The sequence below is a fragment of the Chiroxiphia lanceolata genome, chromosome 26 (assembly GCF_009829145.1).
Source record: "Chiroxiphia lanceolata isolate bChiLan1 chromosome 26, bChiLan1.pri, whole genome shotgun sequence".
Lineage (NCBI taxonomy): Eukaryota > Metazoa > Chordata > Aves > Passeriformes > Pipridae > Chiroxiphia > Chiroxiphia lanceolata.
Genome location: NC_045662.1, coordinates 5,625,429 through 5,650,217, shown reverse-complemented (window position 1 = coordinate 5,650,217; position 24,789 = coordinate 5,625,429). Strand labels below are relative to the sequence as shown.

General features: G+C 51.6%; 1 protein-coding gene across 1 annotated transcript in view; it reads left to right on the top strand.

Annotated features, from left to right (window-relative positions):
* The window catches only part of LOC116798682 (src kinase-associated phosphoprotein 1-like), a 146,042-nt gene continuing 121,253 nt past the window's right edge, over positions 1-24,789 (top strand). The window contains exons 1-2 of the mRNA XM_032711261.1: positions 1-23; positions 16,034-16,141. Of these exons, the coding sequence (XP_032567152.1) occupies positions 16,108-16,141 (34 nt within the window). The 5' untranslated portion in view covers positions 1-23; positions 16,034-16,107. The remainder of the gene's footprint in view (positions 24-16,033; positions 16,142-24,789) is intronic.

Genomic DNA, 24,789 nt, shown 5'->3' with positions numbered 1-24,789 from the left:
CCACTTGACTTTTGCACCCCGAGGTGAGTCCCACGGGGGAAGGAGGGGGATGAGCCTGAGGGGTGGGAGGGGTTGGATGTGTGTGTGGTTTTAAATTGAAATTTAAGTGAATTTAAAGCTGCAGTGTGGCGGTTCTGAGGCCGTGGCAGAGGCTGGGCTGGCTGTGCTGAGCAGCACAAGCTCATTTCTCCTCACCCTGGAGAGCAAAGACCACGAAGTGTGTGATGGTTCTGGCACGAATTTATTGTCCCGGACGAGCCCCGGGAAGTTTTTTTCCCTGCAGAACTTCTGTCTCCAGAAAAGCTTTAAAGTTTGGGAAGGGCAGAGCATTCCCAGGGACCGTTGGCTTGGGAGCAGGGGCTGTTGGGTGACCTCCAGTCTCCCTGCTCGTGTTTAACCTGAACTTGAAACTCAGTCAGGCTCCAGGTGTGGACACATGGCCGGGCTGTAAATTCTCCAGGCCCGTGACCATCCCTTGTTATGTCTGTTAACGAGCTGGGAGAGGCTCTGATGGCGACTTTGATCTTCATTTCCTCAATAATGGGGGCGATGATTTAAACTTTCCAGGGTGCCTGGGGGTCACCAGCCCTGTCAGTGGCTTCTCCTGGGTAGCAGGGACAATTGATGGATCTGTGTTTGCCTGGAGCCGACCCGGAGCTCCTTGGACTGTGTCACATGGGTGGAGCTCGGCTCTAATTCCTGATTTTTGGAGCCTTGGGTCCACCCTGGCTGCAGCCAAGGCACAGGGATCAGTGGGACTGTCCTTTTCCCTTAAATTTTCCTTAAGCAGTGGCGAGCACGGACAGATCAGCGTTCAAACAACAAAACCCCTTCCCAGTGTTCCAACTCGGCTGATCCTTCCTTTACCCCAGGAATAAATTCCAGTGTGTTCCCTCCTCGATCAGGGCCCACTTCCAGCCCATGCTGCCTGTGCCTGGCAGCCCAGAGATGTCAGAACTGCAGCAGCTTCTGCAATTCCCCCCAGAACAGTGTTATCACATTTTAATATGAGCCTCGGTGCAGCCTCGCTGCTTCTAATTGCTTTCCAAGCATTGTTTGCCTGCGTTGGGTTGATGAACCCAGCATCTGGCATCATTTGAGGAGGTACAACAGACAGCTGTGTGCAAAATTAAAAAAAAAAAAAAGGACAAAAAAAAACACGCCCAGGGAGAGAGGGTTTGAACACATAAAAGGCTCAAAATTAGGTTTTTTAAACGGGGAGGGTCCACGCGATTCGAAGGGTGGAGGGAGGGGAGGCTTTTGTTCCTTTGAAATCTTCTTTATTATTTTTCTAGGGTTGGGAGCTTGAGTGATGTGAGGGAGAGGTTTGGAAAGGAGTGGGTTTTTTAATTCGCTTCAACTCCCGCTGGGAATTCCTGGGCAGGTGTTTTGGGTCTTCAGGTGTCTCTGAATGTGTCACCTCGGGAGTTAATGTTGTTTGGGAAAAGTGTGCTAAGGAAACAGGAGGATTTGAGGGTGTGAATGTGGACTTGGGCATCACCTGGAGGGGCTGACCCCCAGTTTGGGAGCCTTGCTGGGGGAGGGGAGGAGGTGGTGGGGAGAACCTGGGGCCTTCTGGGTGGAAAAGAGCCAGGGAACAACAAAGTCAGGGGTGACTTGATGAATAAGAATAAATCTCCTGTGCCTGAACATCTTGCTAAGAGGACTGGGAAAAGCAGGTGGGAATTGGCTGCACTGCCAGGGCATTGAAAGAACAGCTTGATGTGGCAAAGGAAGAGTTTTTTGGGTTTTTTTTTTGTTTTCCTAGGAAGGTTTGGGATTTTCTTTGGAATATCCAGTGAAGGGTTTTCTCAAGGGTTTAAGCACAACTTGGAGCACATCTGGTAAAGGCAGCTGAGCTCCTTGGAGTCAAAACCTTGCTGTGAAATCCCCCCCTGCCCCGAGGACCAAAACCTGGGTGACTCCAAACACCCCAACCTGCTGAAAATGAACAGAATTGATCTCAAAATTCTCCATTGAGCAAAAAATCTGCCTGAAACAGGAGTGTGGGTCTGGGGGGTGATTTGGGTCCGTGAGTGTGGTTGTCAGGAAGGAACCCAACAGGGTTTAGGGTCTGGAGCAGGAGCTGCCGTGCCCCAAATCCCAGGTGTTGGCTGCACTTGTGCAACTCTTTATTTTTTCCTTATTCCTTTGCACAGAGCCCTGATTTTCCCTCTGGAGGAGGGCTGGCTGCCCCCGGGAAGCGTTTTATACGCTTCACTATTCGATGCCCGGCTTGCAACAACCTCCCCTGTGCGGGAGGAGAGCAGGGGCAGAAAATCCGGACAGGACCCGGGTGGGTCGGAGCCCTGCCCCGAGCTCCTGGGTGCTCTTCCCGGGTTTCGTTCCGGGGGAAACGCTCTGCGACAGCTTGGATTTGGAAGGCAGGGAAGCCAGGAATGGTGCGAGGGAGCGGCGAGAGGCCGTTCTGGGGTACTGCAAGGGATCGCTGTCACACGGGAGGGGAGGCTGGGACAGGGAGGTGGGACTTTGGGAAGGGAGTGGAAGGACGGGGAGCGAAGCAAATGGAAGGGATAAACAGGGAAAAGGTGTTTGTGGGGCTGAATAAGAGCTGCAGGGGCAGGGGGGGGGTTGGAGTTGCTGGGATGGGAGTTGGAATTAAATTGTCGCCGGTGGTTGTCAGTTCCTCCAGTCCCAAACCCCAAAAGATGTGTAAGAAACCAGTGAGGTGGGAGTTAAATGGGACTTTGGGAAGGGAATGGAAGGACAGGGAGCAACGCAAATGGAAGGGATAAACAGGGAAAAGGTGTTTGTGGGGCTGAATAAGAGCTGCAGGGGCAGGGCTCGGGGTTTGGAGTTGCTGGGATGGGAGTTGGAATTAAATTGTCGCCGGTGTTTGTCGGTGCCTTCAGTCCCAAACCCCAAAAGATGTTTAAGAAACCAGTGAGGTGGGAGTTAAACGAGACTTTGGGAAGGGAGTGGAAGGACAGGGAGCCATGCAAATGGAAGGGATAAACAGGGAAAAGGTGTTTGTGGGGCTGAATAAGAGCTGTGAGGGCAGGGCTGGGGGTTTGGGGTTGCTGGGATGGGAGTTTGAGTTAAATTGTCACTGGTGGTTGTCGGTGCCTTCAGTCCCAAACCCCAAAAGATGTTTAAGAAACTAATGAGGTGGGAGTTAAATGAGATCATTGGTGTCTATACAGTATTTTGGGTTGATTTGATTTTGATTGATGTCTAGAGAGTATTTTTTTAAGTGTCCAAGGCCAGTTTGGATGAGGTTTGGAGCAATCTGGGATAGTGGAAGGAGATGGAATGAGATGATCTTTAAGGTCCCTTCCGACCCAAACCATGCTGTGATTCCATGATTTTGGGATACTCAGGAGCACAGATGACTCTGTAATGTTCTGCTTGAAGACACAGATGGTCAGAGCTGCAGAAATGGGGCTCTGCTCTCCCCCAGCACAGCTCTCCAGGCTGGAATCATCCCCCCAGACCCTCCTGGGGGGTACCTGGCCCTTCCTCCTGGGTTTGGGGTCCCCTCAGCCCAGAGAACTCCTAATTTCCATGTACTTGTTCCCACTGAAATGATTCCCAGTGGGTGCAGTGGGAGGCAATGGCTTTTTACTTTTCTTTTGAGGAAAACAGCCCCAAAGAGATGACTAAAACCAGATTTATTTTCACTGAGCTTACGGCAGCCCTTTCGTTTTTCCATCAAAAATTCATCCCAAATGGTTTTTTCTCTGAAGTGCTCTGTGTGTGTGTTTGCTGAGCAGTAGAGTTCCTTAAATATTCATAAGTAGTGAAAACATGCAAGAGAGAGAGGGAGTTGTTCCCATTTTTAAATGTAATTTAGGGCTGTTTTAATACAGGATATTTTAAAATGAGATTTAGGAAAACTGAGGCTTTTAAAAAGAAGTGTGTGAGGCAGCAGAGAATTTACAGGTGTGTCCAGAGGGGTTGGGTCCAGATCTGCTGCTTTTCCCAGGAAAAAGTCCCCTGCCTGGAGTCAGGAGCAATAAATCCCAGTGCAGAGCAGGGAGATGGGGATAAAACATGACTTTAAAATGGGGGGGTTCATGTTCACTAAAAGGATTAAGTACAGAATGGTGTGGGAAGTCTTAGCAGGCCATTTATCCCACAGGATACACTCCTTAGGTGAGGTGGGGGTGGTTTTCCCTCTCCCAGCCCTGGATGGTGAGTCCTTGGGGTTGTCCTGGGGTTGGAGCTGGAGGTGTGTTGGTGCCTGGGGAGGGTGTGGAGCTCCCTCCATCACCTGGCATCACACAAAGGCCCCAAGGGGAGATTTATGGAGTCGTTTTGCTCCCTAAAGCCCCAAATCTGTGGAGCTGAAGCTCCCAGGGCTGTGCTGGAGGTGTGTTGGTACCTGGGGAGGGTGTGGAGCTCCCTCCATCACCTAACATCACACAAAGGCCCCAAGGGGAAATTTATGGAGTTGTTTTGCTCCCTAAAGCCCCAAATCCATGGAGCTGAAGCTCCCAGGGCTGTGCTGGGGTTGGAGCTGGAGGTGTGTCAGTACCTGGAGAGGGTGTGGAGCTCCCTCCATCACCTGGCATCACACAGAGACCCCAAGGGGAGATTTATGGAGTCGTTTTGCTCCCTAAAGCCCCAAATCTGTGGAGCTGAAGCTCCCAGGGCTGTGCTGGAGGTGTGTTGGTACCTGGGGAGGGTGTGGAGCTCCCTCCATCACCTGGCATCACACAAAGGCCCCAAGGGGAGATTTATGGAGTTGTTTTTCCTCCCTAAAGCCCCAAATCCGTGGAGCTGAAGCTCCCAGGGCTGTGCTGGAGGTGTGTTGGTACCTGGGGAGGGTGTGGAGCTCCCTCCATCACCTGGCATTACAGAGAGACCCCAAGGGGAGATTTATGGAGTCGTTTTGCTCCCTAAATCCCCAAATCCGTGGAGCTGAAGCTCCCAGGGCTGTGCTGGGGTTGGAACTGGAGGTGTGTCGGTACCTGGGGAGGGTGTGGAGCTCCCTCCATCACCTGACATCACACAAAGGCCCCAAGGGGAGATTTATGGAGTCGTTTTGCTCCCTAAATCCCCAAATCCGTGGAGCTGAAGCTCCCAGGGCTGTGCTGGGAGGCGGAACCGGGCACTTCCCCAGCCCCTCCCTGCTCCACATTTTGGGGCCCGTGTAGTTATGACAAGTACAAGCAGCAAATGGTCAGAGCAGCACAAACACCGTGGTGGCTGCAAAGGAGCCCCTTTGAAGCCGGGGCAGAGTGTTCCTGAATTAATGGGGTGCCCGGTGATCCCAGTAAGTTTTATTTACCCAAAGCCCTCTTTGCCTCCCCGCCAGGAGGGGATCCCGCACGGAAACCCGGCCGGGATTTATGATGTGTTTGGAAGCACGAGGAGGAGGGGAGGGGGGGAAGCATTGCCTTGGCAATATTTGTGTGTTCCGTGCCCTTGGAGCATGAATTCCCCCTCCCTGCAAACACCCCCGAGACCCCCGGGGATGTCACGACGACAGCGGGGGGAGGGACAAAAAAAAGACAAAAACCCCAAAAAAACCCAACCAACTGTTGTTGGGACGCCTCCCAAAACCACCCCTCGACGTGCACCCAGAGCAGAGTTAACGAAGGAAAAACCAAATGCACCCAAAGGCTCGTGTTCTCTAACTGGGAAAAAGCGAAGTTTAACATCAGCACTGGTGGCAGGTCCCTTTATCAGCACCCAGGTTTTGCTTCCTGCAGCTCTGGCTGTTTTTGCCTCTTTCTCTCTCTCTCTCTGTGTTAAATTCGGGGCAAACCTGATTTTTTTTTGCAGTGAAATCCCCTCCAGTTCCCGAGTTTTGCAAACTGGGAGCAGCTGCACAGCTTTGTTTTTTTTTTTTTTTTTTTTTTTTTTTCTCACAGGGGCTTATAAATTATTCCTCCACCTGAGATATTGCACAGAAATTTGGGGAGGGAAGTGACGATTCCAGGAGAGAACAGAACGTTCTGCTTGGCAGAATGTCCTGGGTAGGAGGCGAGTGGTTGTGCTCTGGGGAGGGCTGGATTATGGGGGTTTTGCATCTTTATTGAAATATCTATTTTATTTATATTTATATATATATATACACATAGAAAAATCAAGAGAAATGTGTACTTTGGAGCTGTTGCTGTGGCATTTCAAGTGTTCAAACCAGAAACCAACTCCCTGCCCCATTTCATGAGGCTTTGAAATCTTTCTTTCCCCAGGTCTTTAAAAATTGGAGCACTGGGGAGTCCTGACATCCAGCCTGTCCCAGGGTGGGACTGGGACCAAATCTCTTGCCCCAACCTGACCCTTGAGTGTGGTTCTAGTGGTCAGAAGTAGGTTTAGCTGGTTGTGAGCACACAGTTAATTAAGGGGGAGATGTTTATCTTTGATTGAAATTCCTGTTGTGTGCATCAGACCAAAATACAAAAGGCCTTTCCTGCGTTTTCTTGAAAATATTAAGCTCTTTTTTTATTTTCTTTTTGCTTTTTTGGGTGTGTTCGTTGGGGGGAGGAGAGAAGGGAAAAGATAAACATGTAACCTAGATTTAAAAAAAAAAAAAAAAAAGTCCTGTTCACTGTTATCAATCTTCACTCAGAGCCAGCAACTGAGGAACTTGCAGAATTTATCACAGGATTGAGAAGCCAGGTACAAAACTCCCAGCCTGCCTGGGTTATTCTGCACTTAATGTCAAACTTCCTGACCTTTTATTGAGAAGAATTAGTTGATGAGGAGGCGTTCTTGAACTCTCTTTTTTTTTTTTTTTTTTCCCAACCAGCCTGTTGATTTAAAACTCCCTGCAAGGCAGAGGGAAGTTCCCTGGGTTGGGTACTTTGGGTGCTCCTCGGAGCTCCCGAGCTCATTAATCAAAGTGTTGGAGTCCCCCCCCCCCAAGTCCTGTGAAAACCCATCCCAAATTGTAACTCCCCTCGGGGCAGGGTTTGCCCTCTTCGCTCCATTTAGCACTGTCCTTCCCCAGGGAGGGTCAGACCACCCCAAACCCTGTCAGGGGGGAAAGGAGGGAGGCCAATAAAACGTCAGTGAAAGATGTTTTTAAACGTACAACAGCGCCGCGCAAGTGAAATGCTCACAGGTTCTATTGCTCTCACTCTGGGCAGTATATAAATAACCTGATTATTAGATGGGCTGAAGGGGCTCATGTGCAGGGCTGGGGAGGCTCAAATGAACCCACTGTGTTTTCTGGGCTGGTTTGTGTAATGGGGCTGTGCTGCAGTTTCCTTTTTATGAAGAAACCTCGGGGGTGCTATAATATTATAATATTATAATATTCTGGGATGATTGTGCAGCCCAAACGTTGCTCTGTGCTCAGGCAGAGCAGAGCCTTCGAGGAATTGCCCCTCTGGGGATGGAGGAGGAGGGTGGTGGTGTCCAGGAGTCCAGGAGGAAGGTGGTGGTATCCAGGAGCAGAGCTGCTCCCAGCGGTGACAGGCTGCAAAAATAGGGCAGAATGATGTAAATCCTCTGTTTTGGATGAGGTGTTTTGGATGAACCACTGAGATGTTTTGGAGGCTGTAAAGGGGTGATGGGATGGAACCTTTGAGCCTCACTGGGAACTCTGTGCCCTCAACCCCCCACTCCTGGCTCTTTATCTCCGGAGCTTTGGGTCTCCCCTCCCTCTTCCCACAAGGATTCCTCTCCATAGGGCAGGAACCTCTCCCAGGTCACCTGCCCAGGAATCCTCCTGCCCTTTCCTCGGGCCCCCCCCCGAGGCACACCTGGAAAACCATCCCCTGCCTCATCCCAAAGGCCCCATGGCTCTTCCCTCTGCCTGCGCCCTGCTCGGCATTCCCGGGTTTTTCCTTCAACCTCCTCCCAGCTCGGCATTCCCGGGTTTTTCCTTTAACCTGTCCCCTGTTCGGCATTCCTAGGTTTTCCTTTAACCTTCTCCCGGCTCGGCATTCCCGGGTTTTTCCTTTAACCTGCTCCCGGCTCGGCATTCCCGGGTTTTTCCTTTAAACCTGTCCCCTGTTCGGCAATTCCCAGGTTTTTCCTTTAACCTTCTCCCAGGCTCGGCATTCCCGGGTTTTTCCTTTAAACCTGTCCCTGTTCGGCATTCCCGGGTTTTTCCTTTAACCTCCTCCCGGCTCGGCATTCCCGGGTTTTTCCTTTAACCTCCTCCCGGCTCGGCATTCCGGGTTTTTCCTTCCGGGTGGGAATCTCTGCAGCAGGGACAAGACAGCCTCCTGTGTCTTGTCCCTGGAATGTGCTCGCTCAGCCCCGGCTCCCTCGGGCCCTTCCCACTGTTATTCCCGGTCCCCTCGGAAGGGTTTCAGCCAAGAAAAACCTCTGAACCTCCCGGCACTGCCAGGACATAAACTCAGGGCTGCTTGGCCTGGACTCTCCCTCCTGGGGGTGACGATGTCGACATCGTCTTTTTTTTAGCTCCCAGGCTGCATTTGCAGGGCTGGTTGTTAATTATTGCACAGCTTTGCTGCTTTTCCACCTCCAAAAGGAGAACCCAGGCGTGGATTTGGGACGTTCCTCTGTCTCAGCCTCCCCCCATCCCCTTCCCTGTCAAGGGGAATAATTTATTTAACAGGCAGAAATAAGAACTATTGGTGGTTTTGGGCTGGTTTTGCTGGTGCTGGACGGGCTTTTGTGTCTCACTGATGTGTTCCTGGGTGATAAAAGGAAGGATAAATCTTGTTTACTTGTTTACATCCCGTGGGAATCCTGGGCTGGGCCGGGTTTCAGGCTCGTTCCAGGCCAGGCTGAAATGGGCTGTGCTCCCCCTGTCAGGCAGCTGTTCCCTGGAGCTGCTGCCCACTTGAGAGGCAGAATCTGCAGTGCCTTCACTGAAAGGGTGCAAAGATTGGGAAGGGAGAGGAGCCAAGGATTGGAAGGGAGAGGAGCCAAGGATTGGGAAGGGAGAGGAGAGGGAGGGAGGGAGGGAGCAAAACCCACAGCGAGGAGAGGGAGAGAAAACTGGAGAGGGGGAAGCTCAGCTGGGGGATGACACAAGGGGGTTGGAGAATCCAGAGCAAAGGGGAGATTCTGGGTGAGCTCAGCAGCTCCTCTGCCTGGATTTGGGGGCTGTTGAGGCCCCCCGACCTCTGGGTTATTTGGATGCCTGAGGATGAGCTTTTGCTGGCTGACACAGCAGCCCTGCCAAAGGGCTTTTTTTTTTTTTTTTTTTCAGGCCAGGCTTGCAAGTTGGAAACTCCTTGAGTGCCATTTGTGGGGTGTTAGCAGGGCTTGGGCTTTCTGCTGTTGCTGGTTTTTTTTTTTTCCTTTCTAAAAACGACCCCATAACCAGCGATAGGAAGACATTTGAATTATCTGCATATCAGATTAAAGGCCTGTGAATTAATAACTTCCAGGTTATTTGCTGTTTTGGGGAGCCACGAGGTTGCTCTGCCACGTGACAGGGAGAGGAAATAATTTAACCCCAGCCTTGCTCTTGAGCTTCTCCCTTGCCCTTTGGGTTCATTCCCTCTGGGCTGAGAGTCACAAAACTTCAGCTCTTCATATCCTAGGGGAATAAATGTGCTCTCAGGCACGTGGTGGGACTCTTGGGGTACTAAGAGTCGGCCTCGATGTGGGTCCCTCCCAGCTCAGAATATTCTGCGTTTTGGGCCCGTTGTAGGAGTTTATTTTTATTATTTCCCCCCCTCGACGGGAGGTTTTTGCGCCCCAAAAGTTGCAGTTTTCCTCCCTCTCCACGCTTTAGTCAGCCTGCTGTTGGTCTGTGCTTGATGGACGTTGTTAATCCCAGGAAGTTTGTGGCCTTTCCGTGCCCGGGGAAGGGGAGGAGGGGGAGGTTTGGGCTGTGCTGGCAGAGCATCCCCGGCTGCTGCTGCGCTGCAGCCCGACCTGCTGGGCACTGGGGATCATTGCAAGCCCCGTCCTTCCCCGGCACTGCAGCGAAACCCACCTCCTGCCAAAGGACTTCCCGCTTTCCAGTCGGTTTTGAGCATAAGTGGCGTTTTTAGTGGACCATTAATTTGCTTTACTGCGCGTAATTAGCAAAAAAACTGGAGGCTGAGCGGAGAAAATGAGGCTTGGAGCGGATTCACTTGTCAGGCGGCCAAGACCTGTTTTGGGTCGACGTTTCTAAAACAATGATAAATCGGCTCCTCCTGCGTGCGGGGAGGTCCCTGCCTTTGCTTTTGACCCTTGAGCCGGGAGGGGAGACCCGTCCCGCTGCTAAAACACGGCTCAGGCAGAGCCGGGTCCTGCTCTCGCCGTGGCCTTGGCCGCCTCCCGAGCCAGGGAACGAGTTCTTTTCCTTCTGTGCGTGGTTTGGGATGTGGATTCAAAATATATATATATATTTATTAGGCAGGATAAAGCCTTTGAGATCTGCCTGTAAAGAATTTTCGGGGTTGGCTGTTCATGACTCTGCTGGTCCAGCCCGGGGAGGGGGGATGGATGAGAACACGTGGATGTGTCTCACCGGGATGTGCAATAAGAAAACACGGATATTTAGGCAAATATAACGTTATCCAGGCCCTGGCACTCCTGAGAGGAGTCAATAATCGGCGTGAAGGAGGTGCAGAAAATCTGAAAGCACCAAACCCCTCAGTTCTTTCCCATATTAATCACGGGGCGGGTTTAATAACCACGAGGATCCAAACGGAGCCGCCGGAGCCCTTTAAGGCATTGGGGAAAAAAAAAAAAAAAAAGGGATAAACATCATACATTTCCCAGCACATAAATGCGTTTAAAAAGGTATATAATTTATAACAGCAGCGTTGACAGAGCTTTAACTACACTACAAGAGCTAAACTATAATATATTTACATGTGAGTGGTGCTGACTGTGTGGGCGCGTCTCCGTTGATGTGTTTTCCATGTGATCCCTCCATAATTTCCGCCAGTGATTGTAGGAAAAGGGACATTAAACCCCGAGTATTGATAATACTTTTACAGCTCTGCTTTGGGGAGATGCATTGCTGCTAAATTAGCCCCTGAAAAAAAAGAAAAAGATCTAAGAGATATTAACACTGTCAGGCATGAAGGCAGATGGGATTTGGATCAGAGACCTTTATTTGGAGCGTTTGATGCCGAGGAGTCGTTACTTGGAGAGCAGGAACTTTTTGTTTTCCTGGAATATTAACTGGAGTGGGGGGTTTTCCTCCCGCTCTGGCACCGAGAGCTCATCATAAAAGTGTAAATGGGACCCGCCTGGTATTGATTTTTCTGACGCTCTAAAAAGATGCTTAATGAAACTCTGGGTACCTGGATAAAGACCTTCACTGAATGCAAACTAAGCTTAATTGCAGTTCCCTTAACAAGCTGCTGAAGATGAATTTTTTTTTTCTTTTTTCCTCTCTGACAAAGCCCTTTCACCTGGTTAAATTGTTTCTCTTCCTGTGTGTGCCTGGATGCATTAATTCAGCTTTTTTTAAATTTTTTTTTCTTTATCTTTTCACCCCCCTCTGTGAGACCCAACTGCAGCTCAAAGGCAGGAAAACTTCCTTACCGGTTTGTGCACGGAAAATGTATTTTAGTCTCGGGGAAAACTGATTTTTGAGGTTTCATTGAAAGGTTCTAGTCTTGAAAAAAGAGTTAACAGTCCCTGTTCTTCTGCAGAGAGAGATGGGCGTGGAGGAATGTTCTGGCTTTGCACAACTGAATTCCAGCAAAGCCAAAACCTGAACTGGGGTTTTTCTGGTGTTTGTCCCCAGAGCTGCAGCTCCAGGTCCTGCAATTCCAGCCAGAGCAGTGGCAGGACTTTGGTTTTTACTCCCCAGTGCTGGAGGTCCCCAAATCAAACAGGAAGGGAAGGAAGGGGCAGGTTATTCCCTGGATTGCAGAGAGCAGAGTTGGTGCTCTGAGGTTGTGGAGGAGAAGCAACAGCCTGTTCCCTGAGCATGGAATCATGGAATGGTTTGGGGTGGAAGGGGCCTTAAAGCTCATCCAGTTCCACCCCCTTCCACTCTCCCAGGTTGCTCCAGCCTGGCCTTGGACACTTCCAGGGATCCAGGGGCAGCCACAGCTTCTCTGGGCAACCTGTGCCAGGGCCTCCCCACCCTCCCAGGGAAGGATTTTTCCCTGAATTTCCCAATATCCCATCTCTCCCTGCCCTCTGTCAGTGGGAAGCCGTTCCCCCTTGTCCTGGCACTTGTAAATAATCTCGTGGTGACTCTTCTTTCTGTGGGTCCTCCCTGTTCTCCCTGCTCAGAGCCCTGGGAGTGCCAAAGGAGGTTCTTTTTGGTCTCTTCTCTTGGTGTTTTTTTCCTCCCCCAGTGCCAGGGCCCTGCCAGAGGTTTTGTCTCTGCCTGATGCCAGGTCTGGGTGACCTCCCTGGGTCCTGCAGGACCTGGTGTGGCCTCTGTGACCTGTCCAAAGGCACTGGACTTCTCCTGGAGACACCAGGGACACATCTGCCCCCTCTGGAATTGCTCAGCATTGAGAAGTATAAAGGATAAGTATAAATCTTTGTTAATTCCACAGAAAGCCTTCAAACTTCCCTGCTGCTGCAGGAAGTGCCACGCAGCTCAAAGATGGGATAACCTCATCTTTCCTGTGCCACAAAACAAGAAATCCAGGTCTTCAGCCCCCCTGGGGACAGCAAACAGTGCCAGGGGAGCCCCTGGGATGAGGTTTAAGCCCAAGAAACCTCTCCCTGTTTCCCCTAGAGCCGATTTTGGTTTTGTTTGTGCTCCAAAGAGCGACAAGTCGGGGGATTTTGCTGCGGGTTGGAGCAGGAAGATGGAGCAGCACTGCGTCAGGTGCAGGGTAATTATTTGCTGGGGTTCTGTGCCTATTTGGTTTTTATTCCCTGTGTTTTCATTAAAAGCTAATGAGTTTTTTCTTCATCAGAACAATAGCTTGGCCCCTGACAAGTTGCTGGTTATTTTTTTTTCTGCTTGGACTCAACTGGCTGTTGCTGCTCCATAAACTTTATGGAGAAAGCGGATTAAAGCACAGGGAAGTTCTGGTGATGCAAATCCAAATGGAAAAGCCATAGACAGGATTAGTTTCGAGCAGCAGAGTTTTTTTTTTTTTTCTTTGTTTTCTGTTTTGTGACTCGAGAGGTTGGTGTTTGAAAACATTCTTAGTGGAAGCAAACACTTTTGTTTGGGTTGATTTGTGCCGCAGCAGCTCGCAGGGTCCCGGCTCTTGCCGTGCTTGGAACGCTCCCTGGATGGGGAGATTTTTATAGATTTGATTCTTTTCTAGCTGAATTATGTTTGGGTGGGTTATGGGTGAGTTATATTGGGGTGAACCCCCCCGGTTTCCCCTCCTGCACAGGGATGAGGACGAGCACGTTTACGGTGATATTCCCAGATATTCCGTGTGTGGGAATTGCTCTGGGACCTGGGGCTCCGTGGTTGACGTGTGGAACAGCTTCTCTGGATGTGTGAAGCAGCTTCTCCTGCTGTTCAGGAGAACAGCAAGTCCTCCTGTGACTTATTCCTGCAAGGAACTTTGCTGCTGGGGGCCCTTGTTCCCGTTCCAAGTGGTTTAGTGCAGCCACGCTCGGGCGCTCCCCGTGCCGGGGCCCGGGAACACTTTGCTCGTTATCCCCATAATCCTGCACCTGGATCTCGTTAGGAGGGACCACCTGTTACCTCCGTGCCGCTCTGGAAAAGCGGATTTTAACACAGTGTGCTCGGGCTGGGAGAAAATGGCCTTTTCCAGGGGCTGAAGGGGCTCGTGGAAGGTGTCCGGTCGCGCCAGCACATCCCTGTGGCACAGCACGGGGAGGCTCCTCCTGGGAACCAACTCCCTGTTTGCAGGGAGCAGCTTTTTATTAGAGCCTTTTTATAGGGGTGAAACAGGGAAGAAACATCCCCCTGTCACACCCAGCTGAGCAAGGCTTTCACCAAGAGGACTCGGCCAAGGTCGGGTGGTCAGTGGAGCGCTCGGGGATGTGTTGGGAGCGCTCAGGGATGTGCTGGGAGCGCTCGGGGATGTGTTGGGAGCGCTCAGGGATGTGCTGGGAGCGCTCAGGGATGTGCTGGGAGCTCTCAGGGATGTGCTGGGAGCTCTCAGGGATGTGCTGGGAGCTCTCAGGGATGTGCTGGGAGCGCTCAGGGATGTGCTGGGAGCTCTCAGGGATGTGCTGGGAGCTCTCAGGGATGTGCTGGGAGCTCTCAGGGATGTGCTGGGAGCTCTCAGGGATGTGCTGGGAGCTCTCAGGGATGTGCTGGGAGCTCTCAGGGATGTGCTGGGAGCTCTCAGGGATGTGCTGGGAGCTCTCAGGGATGTGCTGGGAGCTCTCAGGGATGTGCTGGGAGCTCTCAGGGATGTGCTCAGGGATGTGCTCAGGGATGTGCTCAGGGATGTGCTCAGGGATGTGCTCAGGGATGTGCTGGGAGCGCTCAGGGATGTGCTGGGAGCACTCAGGGATGTGCTTGGAGCCTGCTCAGCAGAGCAGGGCTTTGTCTCTGCTTTTTAACCCCTCACTGGGTATTTTTTACCTCGTGGAGGTGCCTCTGTGAGTTTTGGTTTCTTGCAGCATGCAGGAACATGGCTTGGCTTGGTCTTCATGGCCAAGCATGAACATGGGGGTGGGTGATCCCTGTGATCCCATGGGATCCATCAGGAGGGATCAGAGCCTGCCCTTTTGGGGCCAGGGAACCCTCAGCTTCTCTTCTTGGCACGAGGAGTCAGCAGTGCAGATGGTGCTGCACGATGGCACCTCCCCAAAGGAGAGGAGTTATTTTCCGAATTTCCTTTTTTTCCTCCGGAATCCGCTGGTTCCACCCTGAGGCTGCTGGAAGAAAAGTAGGAATAGAGCCGGGAAAGGGGTTTTATTGCTGCTTGGGCTCTTCCCCTGTCTGGGAAGCTGTAATGGCTTCAAGGATGGACTGCCAGGGACCCCCCAAAAGCCTTTGGTAAATCCCAAAGTCAAATCTCCCATCGGATTTTTCAAGACCTTTGAGGTTTTGGTATCAACGAGGCTCTCCCCGTGTCTGGCACCGTGGGATTTGTGCTCTGATGAGCTGAGCTGGGGGAGGACAATCCTGTGCATGATGTTCTTCACTGGAACTGGAAGTTTTCTTGAAAACGTGCCCTTGGCTGCAGGAGCCTGGGGGGGATGGTCTGAGGGAGCTTCAGGTTGTTAAAAATAAACCACCTCCGAAACATTGCGTCGGGTCTTTCTGCAGCTGAGGCTTTAACAGCATCTCCACTCTGGTTCTTCTTGGAGGAGGGAGGGGGGGAGAGGGTTGGAACCTCCCTGCCAGGCCCCTGGTGCCCTTTCATCGGGGCTTGATTTAAAACTCCTCTGTTTGCCGAGATAAAACTTGGGTTTAGTGTTTGAGCACAATTAACATCAGCTGAAAACTCCCCTTTCTTGCTGTTTGGTGCGTGTTGAATGAGGGAGCAGCTGTCTTTACCTCTGCTATCAGCAGTCTGGGCTCTGTGTGTTCAGGAAATAATCAGCTTGAAAAGACCCCTTTTCACTTTGTTTAGGGGGGGAGTGGTGTTTTCCTTTCCAGGTAGGCCAGCGCTCCACTGACATTAAAATTTGCTATTAACATCTGTCACTGTCAGTGCCTTAAAGTGCCTCCTGCAGAAAATCCAGTCTCAGCTGCAAATTCCCCAGCAAAAAAAAAAAAAAAAAATTCCCTGCACCATCAAAGGGTGGGGATGGAACAGCTCCTGTCCCCACACCCAGATGTGGGGCTTTGGTAATTCGTGTGTGCCTGCCTGGCACGGAGTCAACCCTCTTTATCCCTGTCACTCTTCAATGAAGGAGCTCAAAGCTTTTTTCCTAAAACACAGGGAGATTATTCATCCTAGTGGAGCAGGTGGCACAGTGCTCTGTTCTGCACGTGGATGATTTATATGGAGAGGTTATTTGCTGAGAGTGAGAACAAGGAGTTTTGATGTACTTCTGATAGTTTGGCCCCCAAAACTGGTGTTTTCAGCTCCTTCCTTGTGTGCCTTCCAGGAATGGAGGCTGCACATATCCAGCATGAGTGTTCTGGCAGCAGGAATGCACTGCCTTGGCCCTGAGTGATGGATCTGGCCTTAAATCCCTTAAAACCCACAAAAGTGTTTTGGGGCTTTGTAGAGGACTTCAGTTGGAGCTGGGAGGAAACGCAGCGAAGGCAGGAATATTTGGGGTTTGAGGATGTGTCCACTAAAATCAGGCTCTCTTCTCTTTCTAGGGGAGGATCAGCATGATCCTGGCTTTGGACAGGACAGTTCTGACGAAAATCAGAGCTGCAGTTTGGCCCCTTCCATGACATCCCTCCCATCAGAGCTGCAGGAGGATGGTAAGTCACTGATGGTTCTTGAAGTTTCACTGATGGTTCCTGAAGTTCTTTGAGTGGAGAAGGTGGAAAGCTGGGTGTGATCCCTCAGGACTTCCTTGTCTTCCGCCCATCTCACATGATTTTGGTTTCGATTTTGGATGTTTCTGGGGTTTGTTTGGTGATTGATGCATTTCTTCGTCAATGACCACGAAATGTTGTGATGATCCTGATTTTAATATTTTGGAAGTTTTCGTGTGTTTCTTGATCAACAAGTTGGGCTTGGTTGGTCTGTTTTGGATTGTCGGTGATGGAAAAAATGTGGAATCTTCCCTGGTGTCCAACATTTCCCAGAGTTAGAGTGACTTTGGGGTGTTTCTTGGGTGCTCAACCTCCCTCTTCAAAGGGGTTGAGCTAAAGGGCACCAAGCAGCCTCGATTTCTGGATTAGAACATCCTTGCAGGAAGAGTGGGAACACTTAAAAATTTCCCAAGCTGGCTCTCGTCGTTACCCAAATTCCCCTGATTTCTCCGAGCGTGAAAATTCATTTTTTCTGGTTGTTTTTTTGTTTGTTTGGTTGGTTGGTTTTTTGTGAGGCTTTTTGCTGCCACCCTCTCTTCTCCGTTCAACCACCCTGGAGCACCCACCCTGCTCCTGCTGTGGGCTGGGAGAGCTCCTGGATCCCGGTGGAGCCCTTGGGGTGATGGAAAACCCAACCCAGTGATGGAAAGGGGCAGCACACGGGGTGATCCCTCTGCCCACAGCCAGAGGGATAAATTGACCCGTTGTGGGAACATCCTCATCGTTCCTGGGGCCTTTTCCCACCACCCAGAGGTTGTGCCCTTCCCTGCAAACCCCCCCGTGCCGTTAAACGCCGCCTCTCCCGCCTTCCCGGTTTTCCAGCTTTGTTAAATCCAGGCTCGAGGGAAGGAGCCTCCGAGTGGGATGATGGTCACAAACAAACACTGGGTGGGTTTGGAGGCAGGGAGAGCCCAGCAGTGCGAATTTGGGACGGGCTTTTTTTAATTTTGGATGCTCTGGGCTTGCTTGGCCGTGGGAATGGGAGAACGTTCCGAGCCGTCCCCGCAGGGAGCGGGAAGGGATGGAGTGGGCTGGGGATGGTTTTACTCAATGAGCCATGGCCCAGCTCCACGGGCTCGTCCCCGAGGAGTGATTGGGAAGCCAATGTTTGCACAGGGCTGGGAAGCACCGGGGAAGTCCTGAGGGCTGTGGTGATTCCTTAGGAGTTCTTAGGAGAGGCACTTCCAGCTCGGCTCGGAGCGCCGGAGGACTCGGCAGAAACGGTTTTGTCTCGGAAAGTGGGAGCTCCCTTGGTTTGCTCGTGTCAGGGAGATCCCAGAGTCCTGAGGGGCAGGAGTTCAGCTGGAAGAGGGTGGATTTAGGTGGAACATTGGGGAGAAACTCTTCCCTGTGAGGGCAGTGAGGGGCAGGGATGGATTTCCCAGGGAAGCTGTGGCTGCCCCATCCCTGGAAGTGGCCAAGGCCAGCTTGGAGCACCCTGGGATTGTGGAAGGTGTCCCTGCCTGTGGCAGGGGTGGCACTGGATGGGATTTAAGGTCCCTCCCAACCCATTCTGGGATCCTATAAATTATGCCACTTAATATTCAGCTCCTTCAGGGGTTGCTTTGTGAGTTTGGGGGATCTGTGGGTACAGTGGGGGTGTCAGTGAGTACAAGGGGGAGTTTTGGGGTGTCTGTGGGCACAAGGGGGGCTTTGGGGGGATCTGTGGGTACAAGAGAGGTCTCTGGGGGGTGTCTGTAGCTATGGGAGGGGTTTCTGCGGGGGGGGTGTCTGTGGGTACTGGGGGGATGCCACTGGGTGTTAGGGGAGGGTTCAGTGAGTTTTGGGAATGTTCAGTAGGTGTTGGGGGATGTCAGTGCGTGTTGGGGGGGTGGTGGGTGCATGGGGTGGTTTTTGGGGGGTGTCAGTGTATGATGGGTACACGGTGTGTTTTTGGGGGGGTGTCAGTGCATGTTGGGGGGGTGTCAGTGTATGATGGGGGGATGACGGGTACCTGGGATGGTTTTGGGGAGGTGTCAGTGTGTGACGGGTACCCGGTGTGTTTTTGGGGGGGGTCGCTGCCATTCCCGAGTTCTGCAGTGCCCTCGTGTGGCCCCTCTCGGCGCCGCACCCGCGTCCCGAGCCTCTGATTTCTGGGGTTTTATTAAAAACCCCACATCAGACAGTCCAAACCTCCCCTCCCCAACCCGGGTATTCCCGGGAATTTCCCCTTCCCGCGGCGAGAGCTGAAGCGAAACCCCGGTGTTGCTGCAGGAGCAGCAGATCTCGCCTTTTCCACCCCAAAAGTGGGAATTGTGGGGGTTTTTTCCCCCCGATGCCCCACTCTGGCATTAATAGAAGCGGTGATGCACTCGGGGGGGGCGATGCTGGAGGGACCAGTGTGACTTTAGGTCCCTGAAGGAGCCACTTGCCCCCAACATCAGGTTGGAAAAAAAAAAAAAAAAAGGTGCCTGCACTAAAATTCAGGCTGAGAACCCGTCTCAAAAATGCTGAATATCATCAACTTCCACGTCTGTGCAGCTCAGACCCCCCGAATTCCCGCAGAGGAAGTGGAAATTTCTCTTGTGCCAGGGTTGAAAGCTTTGCATTTTTCTTTTCAATACTATTAGAAGCAATTAGTGCTGCCTCTCCCCGACGTCCAGAAATGGCTTTTTGTTGCTTTTAACCGGGTTATTATAAACTTGCTGTCGGTGGGATTTTAAAGCTTTGTGAAAAGAGCCCAGAAAACATTTTGGGGGGGGGGAGGGGGGAGTCTGTGACTGGGGAGATGCTGGTGAAGAGGAGAAACCTTCATCCTTCCTGTTGCCAAAAAGCCCAGGGAGGGAGAGGTTAAACCCACAGGTCAGTTCTTTCTCCTCCTTCCTTCTCCTGGCCTGGAACAGGTTTGACCACTTCAACCTGAGCTCTGCTCAGGGGAGGAGATGTTTAGAAAACAACGTGTTTTCTAAAAAAACACCTAAAACACACCTACTTCTGCCCCAGCTGGCATTTTTGGAAGGAAATCAGCCTCCCTTAAACCTACAGAGCTCAGGGCCTTTGATTTATCATTTTTTTGAGGATGGAAATGCACCATAACGTCAGTGCTTCCAAGCCTGGGGTGGGAATGTCTCTGGCATCCTGCAAATAAGTTCCTGGAATGGTTCTCAGGCTGGTCAGAAGGTTTTGGCCATAGTTTTTTTTTTTTTGGTTCACCTCTCTATTAAGGATTATTTGTTTGGGGGGGGGAGAGGAGGAGGGGGTGTTTGCTTGCAGGGTGCTGGAAATAGGTGCATAAATTATCCAGGAGAGCTCTGGAGAGAAGGAGCAGTGGTGGCAGGGACACCACCAGGATTTCCAGCTTCCACTTAAAACCAACCTCCGACCCCAAAGCGGCTCCGTGGCCTCATTTTGGGATTTTAGAGCTGCGGCAAAACGAGGAATTGCTGCAGAAATCCCAACTTGTGGCTGCAGATGCTGCTCCTGAGGGGAGTCCTCGGAGCCTGCAGGTTTGTGGGTGCCCATTTGGAGCTCAGAGTTGTTCCTCCTCCGGGCAAAGACGTTGGGAAGTCGGTCTGAGGGGCTGTTTCTGTGCCTGGAGGGTCGGTGCCATCACAGGGGTTTCTCCCCTGTCTGACTCCCCCCTTATCTTCCCCTGCATCCCAGAAAAGCAGCTTTTCTTTATCAAATGTTGAAGCAACACGTGGGCAGTGACTGAGGGGAGGAGCAGGGGGTGAGTCCTGCTGGGTGCTGGGCCCTGCACGGGGCTGGCAGCCCGGATTTCCGAGGAGCATCTTCTCCGGTGCCTCCTCAGCCCTTTTTGGGGACAAAATCCTGACCCAAACTGCATCAAACCCCGAAATATTTTGTTCCCACCTATCCCCACACTGAAGTGGGTTGCAGTTTCATGGTTTATTTGCAGCTGAGGACTGTCAGCCTCAGGATCCAGTGCTGGGTTTAAATCACAAGTTGCTTTCACACCAAACACGAGGTTTGGGATTCGCTCTTTGGGTGTTTTCGAGCCCAGGTTTGTGGTTTGGAAAGAGGTTTCTGCCCAGCCGTGGGGATGGTTTTTAAGCTGAGATCCTCAAGTAATTCCTTGATGGCAAAGAGCTCGTAAGAAAAACAGAAATGTTATGAAACATGTGGTGTAAAATCTCAGCAGTTCCGTGGGGCCCCAGCCAGGAGTTATAATTGAAATCGCTTAGAAGTCAGAGAAAAGCCAATAACTTATTAATGCAGCTTTTCCAAAGCAAAAATCCTGCCTCCTTTGCTGTTTGCCAGCAGGGAAAAAGCATAATTAAAGTTTCTTTGTATTGCTTTGTGAGCGCAGGGGATCAGATGGGGGGGGGAGATTTATTTTCTGTACCTGGAGGACGGTCTGTGAGTTGGGGTTTATTTTTTTTAGCAAGCGCCTTAAAAACCAGCAAATCTGTGTGAAAATAGGAAGCTGGCTTATGATCCAGCCCCAGGTGAATTGGAGGGGGGGGGATGCCCTCATCCTGTGGGTTATTCCAGTGGGATCAGGGGGCTGAGGGTGCGTGGCCCGGGTGGGGTGGGAGCTGTCACAGGAGCCAGGATGGAGCTTCCTCGGATCTTCCCCGTGCCAAACACACCTGAATTATCAATGTAGAGGTTTCTGCTGGGATGGGGGTCTGGGATAAGTTGTGCCCTCGCCTCCCAAGAGCCTTTTTATCCGTGAGGGTGGAAATCAGGGGAACAGAGGCTTCATGTCTCTGTTCTCCCCCCCAGCAGAGGGGTCAACATGCAAGAAACATAAGTTAACAAAGTGCCAGGGTGGAACTTCAGCCCAGCTTCTCCTCTGCCCCTTTTTTTTTCCCCAAAGGAAGTGATTCCAGTGTCCTAAACAGGCACCAGAGTCTCTTGTGACCCACCACCTGCACGGGGTTTTCTCCACAGGAGGGTGGCAGAGGAGAAGCCACTGTTTTGGATCATCCAGTGTGCAGGTGCCCAGAGCCCCTGGCTGTGGCACCAAGGACCTCCCTGGATTTGGGAAATGGGATTTCACCCTCCCCAAAGTGCCAGGGCTTGAGCAGCCCTGGCCTGGTGGTGCTGGGTTACAGCAAACCTGGGGTTGATGTTCCCTCACATGGTGCATGAACAGCAAGATGAGATATTTGGTGGGTTCTGGGTCTGTTCTCCAACAGGAACAAGGGCAAGAGATGCTCGAGGTCCTGCACTCGAAATGTTCTGGGGCTGTAGCCAAGATTTGGGGGTTTTGTTGTTTCCCATTGGAGGTTTGAGTTGCTGAGGGCCCTCAGTGAAGGAGACTCTTCCTCTGCTCAAGTGCTGAGGTGACACCAGGGTAAACTTCATTTTTGTGGGTCACATTTGTGTGACAACTTGAGGCCAGAAAGGCACAGGAAGCACTTTTCCCATGTTCCTGCTCCACGTGCACCCTTGAGGGACAGAGGGCAGGATCCCTTCCAATTAAAGGCAACCTCATCCCACAGACACGTTCAGAATTTGCTCACCTGGGGGGACCTGCCCCTGGGAATAACGATGATATTACCCATTTCTTGCAGGATCAACCTCGAAACACTAACAAATCCTGCAATGCCAACTTCCCAGCTGAGAGAAATGGTGTGGACAGCAATAAAAGCCCCTGCTATATATACATTAGCACATGCTAAACTGCTGCTGACTTCATTCCATGTGCTCAAACGTGTGTTTCAACGTGAGCCACGGGGAATACACTAAATTATTACTCGGGTTACGCGGTGCTGAAAATCACTGTGTGCAAAAAATAAAGCCACTGTCCTGAAGAATTTAATTTAAGGACTGGTTATAATAAATCCCGAAGCTGAAACGTGTTAAAGGACAACTGGAGGGAAGAAAAGGCCTCTCATTTTTTTTTTTTTTTTTTTTTTATCTTGGGAAATGAAAGCGGTGTGAGGAGTCAGGTATAACTTTATTCAACGAGCTTCTCTCCCCCAGAGCTCTCGTGGCTGCTGGTGGGTTTGTTGGAGCAAAAAGAGTCTCCCTCAGAGGTTCTGTCACTGTGGTTTCGCAGGCAGGAGTATGGGGGGGGGGGTGTGTTTTACGGAGTAGCTTTGTAACATCGAGGCTTTCAGGTGATGAACTGCCCCTTAAAACAAGTTAAACTTTTCTTGTTTAACCCTGGGAGAGACGTGGTGGAAGGGCTGGGGGTGTCCGGGTTGATTTGGGGTCGGTGAGGTGGGGGCAGAGCCGGTGGGCTCCGGGCAAACACCGGGACTCCTCCTCCTCCTCCTCCTGCGGTGTCACGGGAAGAGCAGCCGAAACAATCAGCGTCATCCCTCACCCTGATAATGCTTTCTCACCAACTAATAGCTCCTTGTTCATCAAGGAAACGAATGTGTGTGGAGGTGACACGCTCTTCACCCGCCCGCTCTTTGTCCCGGGGTCCTCCAGACTGATCCTATCAGCCCCGGCGCTGACAAATGTCCCCCCAAACTTTAACACCACGGAAAATTGAGTTATGGGGTTTTAAGGTTAGACTCCTCTGGCTGAAGGTTGATTGTCTCCGAGAGATAAAGGGATCAGCACTCGGCAATAACAAAATCTTTGCCATGGGATAATGCCTGTTATTGAGCTCACAGCTCTCTTGATTTGGTTACGAAGCTTCGCCCCTATTTTTTTTCCCCCTGCGCTCGTGGGTTTCAAGTGGGAGCTGCTGCTTCAAATTGGTGAATTGCTGCTGTTCCTCTCTCCAGCCCTCACCCTGTGCTTGAGCAAACGCTCTGGCAGACAGATCAATTCCTCCCAACATCCCATCACCCCGGGCTGTGCCTCTGCAGCCGCAGCTTTTAACTGAGTTGCCCTCCCAGTGGCACCTTTCAGCAATGAGTGGGGCTTGGGCAGCCTTGGGAGGAAGAAACCTTGTCTTCCTCGCCTGGACAATCCCAAAGAGCTCATTAGGCAAATCAGGGAGTTGCAGGGGAGAGCTTTGAGCTGGTTTTACAGTGAGGTTCATCCACTGGAGTGGAGGAAATAATTCTCGTTGAGCTGCGGCCGCTGCAGAGTTCAAGTGGCTTCACTTTGGTCCAGTGAAGACTCATAGGATGGTTTGGGTTGGAAGGGACCTTAAAAATCATCTCATTCCAACCCCCTGCCATGGGCAGGGACACCTTCCACTCAGAGAGAAGCATCTCAAAGCCCTGGAGCCCCAAGGACCCTGCTCAGGTCCCCTGGAGCCCCAAGGACCCTGCTCAGGTCCCCTGGAGCCCCAAGGACCCTGCTCAGGTTCCCTGGCCAAAGAACTATTTTGCATTTAGCAACGAAACTTGGCCATCTGCTGGAAGGGAAGATGGTCTGGTGTTGCCTTTGCAGAGGATCAAAGCATTAACAAAAAAAGGGTGGAATCTGGGGGAGAAATGGGAAGTTTATTTTAGCTTTAAACTGATGGTTCCTGGGGCACTCGGTGCTGAGACAGCCCCGTGCTGAGGGCAAGGAGAGCCTGCCAGGAGATGCCTCAGAGGGGCAGTGGGTGAAGTCACAAACCCCAAGGGAGGACAAAATTTAGTGGAGTTGAAGCTCCTTGTACTCTCTGAACTCCTTCCAAACCCTGGAAGCTCTCTGCTGTCCCTGATAAACACCTGATGCATGAGGTGTGCGGGGAGGACGTGGCTGATAGGGATGAGCTTCCCTTGAAGGTTTGGAGCAGGCAGGGGGTCGGTGTCAGTCCCTGGAAACACGTGTGGGGTGGTGCTCCCCACCCCCCAGAACTTGTGGCTCTGCTTTCCCTGCTCTCAGTCACCTGCAGAGACAGAGCTCTGCTGTCCCCCAAAGGCCGTGGCCATCAGCAGGAGAGTCTCTGGCTCACAGGAGCTTTCCCGTGTCCCCTCATTCCTGCTGCCCTGAGCTTCATTTGTGTCCTCATCCTTCACAGCAGAGCTTGTTATCCCAGGGGCTGCAGGCTGAGTTCAGAGATCCTCTGGCTCTGCCCTTGGAGGGAAATGGTTTCCATCCTGTTCCTGTGCACGCCCTTCATGTGGTCAGTGGATTAGGTGCGAGTTGCCAAGATTTTGGGCCAGGGCCAGCCTTGGGGCGTAGCATCCTTGTTGTTGACGTTGGAAGAAGCCTCCTGTCGTCCTGGCTCCCTTCCCCTCCGTGTCAGAGCTCCCTCTGTGCCACCAGTTTATTCCTGAGCTCCTCAGTAACACCACCACAAGTTTTATTTTCTCCCCTTTTCACTCCGTATCTTCCCCCGGCGCTGGACGAGCCCTGGGATCGCTTTATTTTTGTCACCCTGGTTTATTCTTCAGCAGGATGGATCTCATTTTACCATCCCAGCCATTCCCTCACCCCTCCGTGTCCCCCACTCTTATTTCCTCCGCTTTCACTCGCTATTTGCATTACCACCTAATTTAGTATCTTCCTGCTCGTTGAATTAATGGACTGTTTACTCTGCTTAGATAAAACGGGGACTAATACCCTGCAGAACCCCAACACCGGCGCTGCTCCCCACGTGACAAAAAGCCATTTATCACCTGCTTTTGTCTGTGGCCCTTGGGCCAATTTCCAGTGTGTGTGTGTGTGTGTGTGTGTGAGACGATTGCTTCTCGACGATTGCTTCTCTCCGAGCCGAGGGAAATTAATTTATTTTTTTTCTTTTTTTTTTTTTTTCCCTTTCCTTTCCTTTCCCCCCGGTG